General features: G+C 47.8%; 1 protein-coding gene across 1 annotated transcript; it reads left to right on the top strand.

Moving 5' to 3' along the window:
- The first annotated feature begins 1,595 nt into the window (after nucleotides 1-1,595).
- fbxo33 (F-box protein 33) lies at nucleotides 1,596-11,090 on the top strand. The gene is made up of 6 exons (XM_032546562.1): nucleotides 1,596-2,172; nucleotides 4,572-4,682; nucleotides 5,460-5,620; nucleotides 5,703-5,911; nucleotides 5,983-6,280; nucleotides 6,638-11,090. The coding sequence occupies exons 1-6, from the start codon at nucleotides 1,748-1,750 to the stop codon at nucleotides 6,901-6,903; spliced, it is 1,470 nt and encodes a 489-aa protein (XP_032402453.1). The 5' UTR covers nucleotides 1,596-1,747; the 3' UTR covers nucleotides 6,904-11,090.
- Nucleotides 11,091-11,118: the final 28 nt, after the last annotated feature.

The raw sequence follows: 11,118 nt of genomic DNA, 5'->3' as shown, positions 1-11,118 counted from the left end.
GGTGAGTTTTTAAAGATTTTTACCTTAATAAATGAAACCATTTAAAACTGATTTCTGTATTTTTGTCAGATTCCAAAATCAGTTTCATTTGAATCATTTTAAAGGCAATAAATAAAGCAAAAACAGGTAAATATTTTTTCACAGTGAAGCGCGTCCATTCCAACCTGGAGCTGTAAGTTTGATCAGATTTACTAAATTACTATTATTTTACCTGGTTTCAGTTCAAATGTGGCAATAATACTCCCAAAATTGTTGTCTATTTATGATTTTTCTAAATTAAAAAGATTACTAAAAGTGTGAACTGCAGTTTTATTTACATGTGTAACGTGTCCATTATGTTTTTACACAGGTTTGGATATTTTACACCTGGATCTTTGGTTATGTTGCTCTCTGTCGCCCCCTGCTGTGCACTTGGCGTGATAACGTTCTCACCAACTCAAACGACAGAAAAAGTCTTTGTTTAACAACTGAAGCCCTCTGGCGCCACCTGCTGCTCGAAAAATCACAACTACGCTACAACAACCATTCAATAACACATTATTACTAAAACAGCATCAAATAAACTGTCTACAGTTTGTAAAAACAGGAGGAACTTCACCATAAGGAGGAAATATTCTAATGGGAAATAACAAAAGCAAATTAATATAAGAGCTACTGGAAAAATATGTATAACTTCTACAATTTTTTTTTATCAAACAAAACAAATTAATCAAAATAAGATGTTAAATTATTCTACGGTGGGCTGGAAAACAATGCATGCCGCACTTTTTAGATCATCAATTTAATCTCACAGTTATGACCATTTCTAATAGTTAGAGTGTGAATACTTTTGTAAGGTATTGTTTTTGTCTCCTTTCCAGCATTTTAACAAAAACAATCAGATCTGTAACTAATATGTGTTCATAACTGTGTAGTTTCCTTCTTTTTGCCTTGTCTATTTTCTATAACTGCACAGTCTGCATCTCATTTATTTTATTATTATTGCTTATGTTTAAAGTGTGTTTCCACTCTACTGATACATTAGGATTTCCCCTCTGAGACACAAATCAAGGATTTTATTCTAAACAATACAAAGGATTAATATTTGTTAAAGGATTTTTATTGTAAGCTTCCTAAGTTCACACTGTTTCCTTTTTGCTGGGTCCATTTTAAGTGGCCGTTACTTAGCAGCAGAAGCCATGTTTTTGGGGTGACATCATGTTTTGTCGCTGGTGCTGCATTGGTTTGCCCCCACATGAAGCCCTGCGTCAGATTTTTGCAGCGGGTGTGAACGTAAGAGGGGAGCGTCACGCTGGAAACAAATACCAAAATAAAGATCACGTGTTGGCTCGAGTTTCTCTTTTTTCTTTAATGGCTGGAGAGAAATACCGCCCTCTGCTGGACGACAGAGATATGGCAAAAATACGAGCGCCTCCGGACTAAACCATTCACCAAACCAGAGGGAAATAAAACAGAGTTTCAGTTTATTTGTAGGTAACATTGTGGTTTGGTTTTAGAATATAAGTGAAAACAGTCTAGTTGAGTTAAAGTTGAGGCAAAAATTTAGTGAGGCTTTTTGTCTTGGCGTGTTTTGGCCCCCGCGTCCTGAGTGAAAGTGGGTCGGTCCAGTAGTGAAGGCGAAGCTGCAAAAAAGAACGATTTGTTTTCAAGGAGAGGAAGAAGCGTCGCCGACATCCAGCGCGGCCGCATCGCTTCAAACAGAAACGGTTTGAACATTTCTAACTGCTCGCTGCCCTGCCGGCCCGCCATGGCTCTGTGCGGGGGTGTCGGAGCCTTGGCTTTACCCAGCGAGCTCATCGTCCACATCTTCTCCTTCCTGTCCGACCGGGACAAGCTCCGGGCCTCGGCCGTGTGTTCCCGCTGGAGGGAGTGCCTGTTCTACCCCGCGCTGTGGACCGAGCTCAAACTGCGGATAGGCGGCGGCGGCTGTAACGGCTCCGGTTCCGATGAGGCGGCCAAGCTGGAGTTCCTCATGCGGAAGTTCGGCTCCTTCGTGCGGGAGCTGCAGCTGGAGCTGGTGGAAGGAAACCTCAGCCCGCTGAGCAACGACCCGACGGCAGCCAGGATGGAGCAGCCTCCCGGCGGCCAGGAGGCGCACCAGCGGTGGAGGGACGCCATGGCCACCTACTTGGACCAGGTGTTGTGTGTGTTCACCGGCATCCGCAACAATAGGTAACATAAAACCGCAGCTTCAGAGAGACGTGTGCTGCTTTGTGTTACATCCTGAAAACTACCTGACATTTGTTAATTGCTGAACATTTTGAGCTTTAGTGTAAACAAACCCAGGCTTCAGGGAGTTACGTAATCATGTCTTGTCTGTGCGGAGGGCAGTGAAGTTGGCTTCCGATTCGTAGCAGAGGTAAAGGGCTGTTTCACCGTTTTTAGGAAGTCAGATATCTATTGTAGATCGGCTCTGTTTAGATTGAACCTGGACTGGAAAGTTTCATACTGTTCTAAATATGCATATTAATCTAACAAAAATACCTCTAATGTCATTTTATTAATGCTTCACCAAGCCGGATGCAGCTTTTTGACTTTAATGGTCTTAAATTAGGATGAGGTGTTAAATCTGTTATTTTCTGTTAAATGTAAAACTAGTCCCTCCATCAAGGAGCCCGACGCACATTTTGCTAATCTTTCATATGTTTATTTTCATAATCAGCAGGTCAAAAACCTGAGCCTGAATTATTTGACAGTGATACAGATTCTTTAAAATATAGTTTATGAGAACATAACTTAGCTGATTATAATTATTTCCAAACAGTATGGTGTCTAAAACGTTTGCTTGGACTGGAGAAAGTGAAATTTTTATTTATCAATTAATCAAATATTAATTATTAATGTAATTAATTTATTGCTTTTTAAGAGGGAGTTAAACGTTCATATTCTGTCCTGAATGTCAATATTTTCCCTGCTGACATTTTTTAAATGAACATAACCACAATAATGTCCAGTTTAAAATGTTCCTTTAAATTACATTTGATGTGACTTTTAATTATCAGCATAAAAAGATGAAATATTTCTCTACTTAATCCAACTATTATTAAATATTATTAATGTGTTTTCTGGAATCTTCATAAATACAACCAGTTTCCAGCTCTAGGTTTTTAACCAGAGCTAATCACCATCCAGCTCATTTAAAATCAGTGAAATACCCCTTTAATGAAGCTGGGAATCAGACACCAACTTCAGGATCGTTGACGGCATTCATCCACAGACGTTTTTATCTCATCAGCAGTCCTGCCTCTGCTGGGTCTGTTGGTGTGAAGAGGTGTGTGTGTGTGTGTGTGTGTGTGTGTCAGAACCAGCAGGTACAATGAAGCGCTGCAGAGAGCCTTTGTTGCCTGTGACCTGCTGATATCAGCACACACACACACACACACCCACGCACGCACCCACACACACACACACACACGCACACACACACACACACTCATTGACTCTTGACGTGGAGACGTGTTGGTCCTGATGAGCTGCTGTGGGTTAGAGCCCACCTGAGCAGATTACACAGATAATCTGGATGAATAATCTGCGGAAACTTTCCTTTTCATGTCAACTTCTTCTCCTACGTTCTCTTTCAGGCTCTGCAGGACTTTCTAGCAAAAACAAGGCCCCCATTCAGACCTGCTTACTTTGTCTAGGCCACACCAACATCTGTTCTGTTGTTCTGCTTTTGTTTTGTCGTTTAGCAGCTTCTGTTTATCGATTATCTGCATTTTAAAACCTTTACGCTACAAACCAATCACTGGATGATATTCTTCTTTATTAGGATGGCCTAGTTAAAGTATTTGATGATCAAACATGGCTGTCTTACAGGTAGCATCGAAAGAGGCATCAGTTGGCTTATTTGACCTTTGACCTTCTCAGTTTAATTTGGACTAATTGTTTTTTATCTCTTATTCTATGAATTAAAATGATTTAAGAGAAAAAATGTTTTTTAATGAACATTTTAGTTTTGAATCCACCAGTGAATGAATGAATCACAGATTATCGTTAAACTGCATTAAAGTCGACGTCGTTGCCTGATGCATTTATGGATCAGAAACTGTGGGACTTATTAGTTTTGAAGCTGAGAGTAAAACAGATTCTCAGTTGATCTCCGATCCGATCCGATCCATCTGGTTTCTACGGGTTCTGTTGCCCATTTCTAGACAACCTGTTTGCTGCTTCCTGGTTTCACAATCTAGGAAACAAAATCTACGTCGGCAGCTGCTCAGGAAGCGGCGCTCTGCCTGGCGGGTTGACCTCGCTTCATGCAGCCATCTTCCAGACGCCGTCATGGGCGATGTAAACATTGTGTTGAGGTGAATGTCCTCTGATGCCCTTTGACCTTTGCTGCAGCTCACATAGAAGAGCTGAACAAAGTGACACATTATTTCATGTTGACATCTTAACGAGTCACAATTACTCCGTAGTTTAGTTTGGAAACATCGACGCTGCATCTCACTTCTGACCGACTGTTTGCTGCCATAACGCAAACGGAACAAACCAGGCGGTAAACCAGGCGGTAAACTGATCCTCCACCTGTTTCCCACCAACATGACGACTCGTTTTTGTCTTGTTCTCTGCAGAAACCTGCAGAAGCTGAGTCTGTACGGAGACACCTTCATCCTGCAGCAGGACGGACCGCTGGACATGTCCAGCCTGCAGCAGGTCCACCAGGGGGAGAAGAAGATCAACGAGTAAGAGCAGAGCAGCCGCCATGTTGGCAGCAGTATATGACTAAGAACAGGCGGTAAACCAGACGGTAAACTCCTGGGTCAGCTGGCGGCAGGGGTTTGTCTCCTGTGGTTGTGGAGGAGCTCCGGTCCTCTCCTCGGGGATTCAGTCACGTCCTGCTTTGACTAGGCCGCTGCAGCAGCTTGATTTTTGTTGTGATCAGACCGAGCTTCAGCTGATGGACAGTTCAGAAGTACTTTACGGCTGGTGGCGGGGGCGGCAGGAAGTTTGGGCCCCATGACGAAAAATGAAATTGGGCCCCTGCTGATGCCGTTGCTCCGTCTGGAGCCGGTCTGACCCATGGAAGCGGTACCATCAGGACTCGGCTGCCTTGCTGTCTTTGGCCCAGGACTAGAACAATATTCACTATATTTCAGTAAATTCAGTTGGTTTTCTGTGTTTTGTATCTGATCAGCTGATACTAAAGCTCAGATATTGGTATCAATATCAGAAGTGAAAGAAGTAGATCAGTGTTGTGATTAATTAACGATTAATTGATAAATCATTAACTGGAGCATACAGACTTGAAATAGGCCATTTATTGAAAGAACAACACCTAGAGCCACAACTGAACCAAAACTGTACAAAAAATCTACATTTAGCTTTTAAGATGGAAGAAACTGTCGTTGTTTTTTAATCTGCAGAATGTGGCGGGTTTTCAAATCGATTTATGGTCAGAATAATTGATTAGTGAAGTAATGGTTGCTGATTTGAAGTGACCTGTGACCTCTGATCTGCAGGGTCCAGCAGCTGTTCATGGAGCTGCTGTCCAACAGCCGCCAGCTGCGCTGGCTGTCGTGCAGCTTCATGCTGGGTGTGGCGACGCCCTGCTCCCTCTCCTGCCTCTCCAACCCTGCAGCCGAGACGCTGCAGCACCTCAGCTTACTGGACCACCAGCTGGGTCAGTATCCGTCCGGTTCTGACGGCTGCAGAGCTGGATCGGGTCTGAGCGGCGTGCTGACTGTCTCGCCTGTTCTCCGCAGGCCCCCTGGTCTCCCCCTCAGAGTTGGACCGGCTCTCCAACCTTCACTCTCTGGCTCTGGATTTCTGCGACTTCACGCCGGAGCTCTGTGGTCTGCTGGCATCGCCGCGACGAGCTCCCCTGCACCGCCTGTCGCTGCTGCTCAACGGCGCCGCCCTGGAGTTCAAACCGCTGGAGGGCACGGCTACAGAGGACGACTGGAAGGTGTTGGTAAGTCGGTGCCGCAGCAGCTGTCGCTGTTGACTCCAGCCGGTTCTGACGGAGGCTCCCTGACGCCGCAGGTCCGGGTCAGCGCCAACCTGCGCGTTTACGTGATGGCTCTGGAGGTGGACAGCTCGGAGCTGCTCCGCGTCCTGAAGCCCAGCCTTCCTCTGGAGCGCCTCCACCTGGACAGCTACAGCACACTGGTGACGGACGGCGCCCTGGAGCTCATCTCCCAGCAGTACAACAGAACCCTGACCCACTTCCTGCTGCTGAGGGACGGGCCCGGCTTCCCCGACCTCAGCGTCAACCGCAACGAGGACCCGCTGGTGCTGCTGGCGTGGCGCTGCACCCAGCTGGCCGTCCTGGTGATCCATGGTGCGTTCAGGGACCGTCAGCAGGTTCCACAACCTCTGCTTCAATCTTTACCAGGGAATAGAAATGCTTTGTTCTAAATATTGATACTGTTTTAAGGTTATTGATCAGTTATTGTTGGTATTGAAACTAAAACCTCACTGATACTTTATGAAACATTCGGTTTATTATTTGGATTATCTGATGATTAATAAAAATAATCCTGAACGTTTGTGTTTAGGTTGAACAACGGAGCTGAGATTTTAAATTTCTCCTGAAAAATTCTGAATTCAGACATGAAACCGTGTAGAACCCGGTTCCTGGTGGTTCTGGTCCGTGTTAGTCCTCCAGCGTCCTGACCCCCCCCTCTCCGTCTCCTAGGTTACACCGTGTGGTCCCATAACTTGGTGGCCATCTCCCGCCTGCGCGGCTCCAGCCTGCGCGTCCTCACCGTCTCTGAGGAGAGCGTGGACTTCGACCCGGACCAGTCCCTCTACGTGGAGGGCGACCCGGTCCACAACCTGGTGAAGGAGGTTTCTCTGGGCCTCGGCCGCGTCTGGCACCCCTGCCTGGACTCTGCCGTGGTTCTGTCTGAACCCACCCAACACTTCCACCGCGAGCTGCGCGCCTTCAGCGCCGGCGTGTAGCGGCGCCGGACGGACCAGACCAGCTGGAAACGCAGCAGACCCGAGTAAACCATGCAGAGCTCACACTCACAGGATCGGCTTTTATTTTAGTTTTTATTTCTGATCATTAAATTTGCTTCAGTCTTTTTTTTCTTTTTTGTTTTTAATTTAGAAATTGGAACAAATTCCTTCATAAAACCAGATTTTTAACTAGTCAGCTGAAATGACTTTGTCCAGTCTGGGCTCATCTAGTCAGGTCTGATCCGGTCTGATCCAGTCTGGTCTGATCTGTGCTCGGCTGATCTGGTCTGATCCGGTCTGATCCAGTCTGGTCTGATCTGTGCTCGGCTGATCCGGTCTGATCCAGTCTGGTCTGATCTGTGCTCGGCTGATCTGGTCTGATCCGGTCTGATCCAGTCTGGTCTGATCTGTGCTCGGCTGATCCGGTCTGATCCAGTCTGGTCTGATCTGTGCTCGGCTGATCTGGTCTGATCCACAGTGGCATCAGTTCTTATTCCATCACCCTAACACCCTGCGGAGCCTCTGTGTGATGTAACTCTGATCCCTGTCAGTTTTTTGCCCCCCCTGTGTGTTCTCTGTTTGTTTACTTCGTGGTGACCTTTCACCCCTATGTGTTTGATGACAGATGCGTTGTAATCCTGCTCAGACGCAGCAGGCTGGTGATGGAGGCCAGGCCGACTGCTGCAGCTGCTTTTTGTTTCAGGTGGGGGTGTTATGTTTTATGATCTGACTGGTTATTGAATGTGTTATTTTTTGGTATTTTAAGGTCAGAGGTCATTTCTTGGGGCGTGTCAGGCGGTGTTACAGAGAGTTTTGTTACTTCCTGGTGAGCCTCCAGCTGATCAGAACCATCTGATGTTCTGATTTTAACTTTCACAGCCGGCCGACTAAGTTCTGGCTTTATTCTTGACGAGTCGGGTTCCCGGCGTGTAAAACTGTTTGGACCGGGCCGGAGCAGCGGCTGTGTTCTGCAGGCCCGGTTCTGAAGAGCTGGAACGCTGAATGTAAGCTGGGCTGAGCTACATGCATCACAGATTCCTTCCTTTATTTTTTCTGGAACCTGCAGCACAGTTAATGGTTCTGGTTGCGCCACCTCAGGGATCGGGTTCGGGTCGGCCTGCGGCGCCGCTGATGCTGATGAGTGGGATGTGCAAAACAATCACTTTTCTTTTCCTCTTATGTCACAGTTGCCTTGGAAACGGCTCCACGTTCTCCGGTGTAGTAGTTTAGCTGTTGTCGTGCGTCTGGCCATCTGATCGGACCCTCCGGCCTGGTCCGGTCCGGTCCGGTCCGAGGCCCAAAGAACCTAATCATACATTTGTTTTCAACGATTAAGGTTGACGGAGAGACTCCGCCCCTCTGACGGCGGGACGTTCTCCTACAGATGTCTTCAGACTGCAGAGATCCAAATCTGGTTCTGAACTTCCAGAACTTTACCGGCTGCAGAAAAGTCCCGGCGCCAGCAGCAACCTGGTCGTGGTTGCCATGGTTTCCAGCTTGGTCTGGTACCTAGACTGAACGGAGCGCTGCACACTGACTGCTCCGGATGGTTACCATGGTGCTCTGGTATCAGCTGGGTGAAGGAGGTCAGAGGTCAGCGTATTCTCCTCTCCGTTTTGTCAGAATCTGATTTTTGCAGCTTCGCTTTCGCTTCCTGCTGCGGTCGGCTCAGACAGGAAGTCAGACTGAGTGAAAATCAGTTCCTATCGTTCTGTGAGAGCAGATCAGCGCCGACGGCCCGACTCGGCCCGGTCCGACCGGTTCTGGGTCCAGCACAAAGTATTCTGAAAGGAGACAGCTTGTGGAGTCCTGCAGGGCTTACAGCTCGGTCCTTTGGGTTTGGGTTTGGCGGTTCTGGTTCTGGTCGGTCCGCTCCGATCCAATCCAAACTGCTGTGTGCCTGTAAAGTTAGTTTAATCCCTTTTTGCAGTTTTCTGGTGCATCCAGTGGGAGTGTGTTTATGTGATGCGTGGCTGAGAGGAGACCTGTGTGTGTGATGAAAGCGTTGCCATGGCAACAGGAACGGTTGGTTCTCAGGGCGCGAAAACGGAAACGATCTCAGGCCTGCTGCTCGTCTGTGTGAATTACTCCGGACCCGGTTCTGTTCTGAGGAACAACATTCACTCACGCCTCAGTGTCGCCCCCTGGTGGTGGTTTCCTCCTCCTGCTCTCTGGAACGGGTCGGTTCTGGATCTCACAGGGAAACAAACCAAAGCGGAGCAGGAAGTGGAGGCGTGGCCAAGCCGAGTCCTTACCTCTGATTGGCTCTCAGGGTCCGCGTCATCAGGGGTTCTGGGCTCCCGTCTTCTTCTCCCTGTTTCTCTGTGAGGAGCGAGGCAGTGTGAACCCTAGGGGTCATGGGGTCATGGGGTCGCGGGTTCTGGCTCCATGAAGCTGTAAACTGATTTAGCTGCTAGGAAAGAACATTCCACATGAAGGACGGGGGGCTCCTTCCTAAATAATATCTATAGACAGATGATGCTCGCTATATTTTTTACCCTGAGTTGTGTGTTTGTGCAGCAGGTGGCGCTGTTCAGAGACGATGCGTCTTCCTCCTTTAGATCAGCTGATTTCACGTTTTCATCCAGACTGGGGGGGTTATCGTTCTGACATGTTGACCTGTTAAACTGATCCAGGAGTTATTAGGCGACCGTTACCGCGGTGACAGTCGCCTCTGTGTCCTGTGTGTTACATGGAGCAGATAGTCAGGCGGGTGTGGCGTTGTCCAATCAGAGAGCTGGCCTCTAACTCGCTGTGTCCCTCTGCTGGACCCGCTCAGCTCAGTAACCAAAGTAGCAGACGGTCTGGATCTGCAGGGACGCCAGATTTTAAGTTTCCCGTCTCTTATCTCAGATTCCTTTAGCTTGAAGCTGAACCGGCTCCTCTACAGAAGCTCAGGTCAGAAGGAGCGTGCAGAGAGCTGGACTCATGCAGGAATGTAAATGTGAGAAAACACTGGATGTGCAGCAGAGGAGCTCCTCATGCGACCCGATGCTCTGGCGCGTTAACCTCACCAGCGGTTCTGATGAAACTCCTCTGGACGTTAAAGGAAGTCAGAGCCAGATCTGCTTCTGGCTGCTGAACCAAGTCCTGATGGACTGGAGAGCCAAACGTCCGGTCAGGCGGCCAGGCCGGCCTGCTGCCCAGTCCAGCATCACAACTATGCAAGAGGAATGCGTTTAATCCAAACTTTATTTTTCTGTTTTTATATTTGCTTTCCATTCTCTCGCCATCACAGAGCAGCAGTGTTAGATGTGAACTAAGAGAACGTGCAATGACAATACTTGGCCTTACGATGATGATTTCTGAGATCTTGTAATCATTTTAGTCTGAAGACGTTTTGAAGTGTGACCAGCCAACCCGGCGGCGGCGGCAGCGGGTCGCTCTTGGTCTCCGTGAGACCGGCTAGACGGCCCCCGGTTCTATCGTGGTACGAATGTTGTGCATTTGTTTCAGATCAGGACAGTTTGCAATAACAGCAGTTTTACAAGCGGCCACAAGGGGCAGTGTTGACGGCGCCCGGCTGCGCCTTTAGAAAACCATAGAGGAAGAAATAGAAACTATATAAGGAGATGAATATATATGAAGTCACTCAGTGCGTATTTGTAACGGTATCAGCGACTCATCGTGGTTTTTCCTCTTATGCAACTTGTCCGGGTTCAGATTCTGAACATGAAGTTGATTCTAAAACCACACAGACTTTGTACATCTGACCCCATGTTGTTGTTGTTTTGGCTTTTATTTTTGCAGAAATGGTTTTACTCTGAGTGTAACTTCCTGTGTGACTGTTTGCTGATGTAAGTGCTGGGTTTCTCCTTCCTCCTCCAAGTGGAGGCGCAGACCTCCTGACCCCCGACCTCCAGAACACACAGCTGGACCCGCCTCACACACAAATCCACCCGGTCCCTCTGAAATCTGCACAGATCAAACTTGAGCTCCAACAAATGAATCTGACCTGAGAAGGGTGCAGCTGGTTTCAGACGTCCCAGCTGGGGGTCAGGGGTCGTCTCTCCTTGCAGGAGGGGGGAGGGGGAGGGGGGGGTATTAGGGAGGCGCGGGGGCAGCAGGACCTCTGAACTGACCGGGGCGGAGCAGAACGGACGGTCGGCCTGCTGACTGTTGATTGGAAATGATGCTGAATGAATGATTCTCTTCTTTTAGTCAGTGAATAAAAACATTAAAAAGTCGCTTTGCTCTGTTTGTCTTTTACTTTAA

This window comes from Xiphophorus hellerii, chromosome 19, assembly GCF_003331165.1.
Source record: "Xiphophorus hellerii strain 12219 chromosome 19, Xiphophorus_hellerii-4.1, whole genome shotgun sequence".
In the NCBI taxonomy this organism is placed as follows: domain Eukaryota; kingdom Metazoa; phylum Chordata; class Actinopteri; order Cyprinodontiformes; family Poeciliidae; genus Xiphophorus; species Xiphophorus hellerii.
The sequence above is the reverse complement of the archived record's forward strand: the minus strand, read 5'-3'. Positions and strand labels throughout refer to the sequence as shown.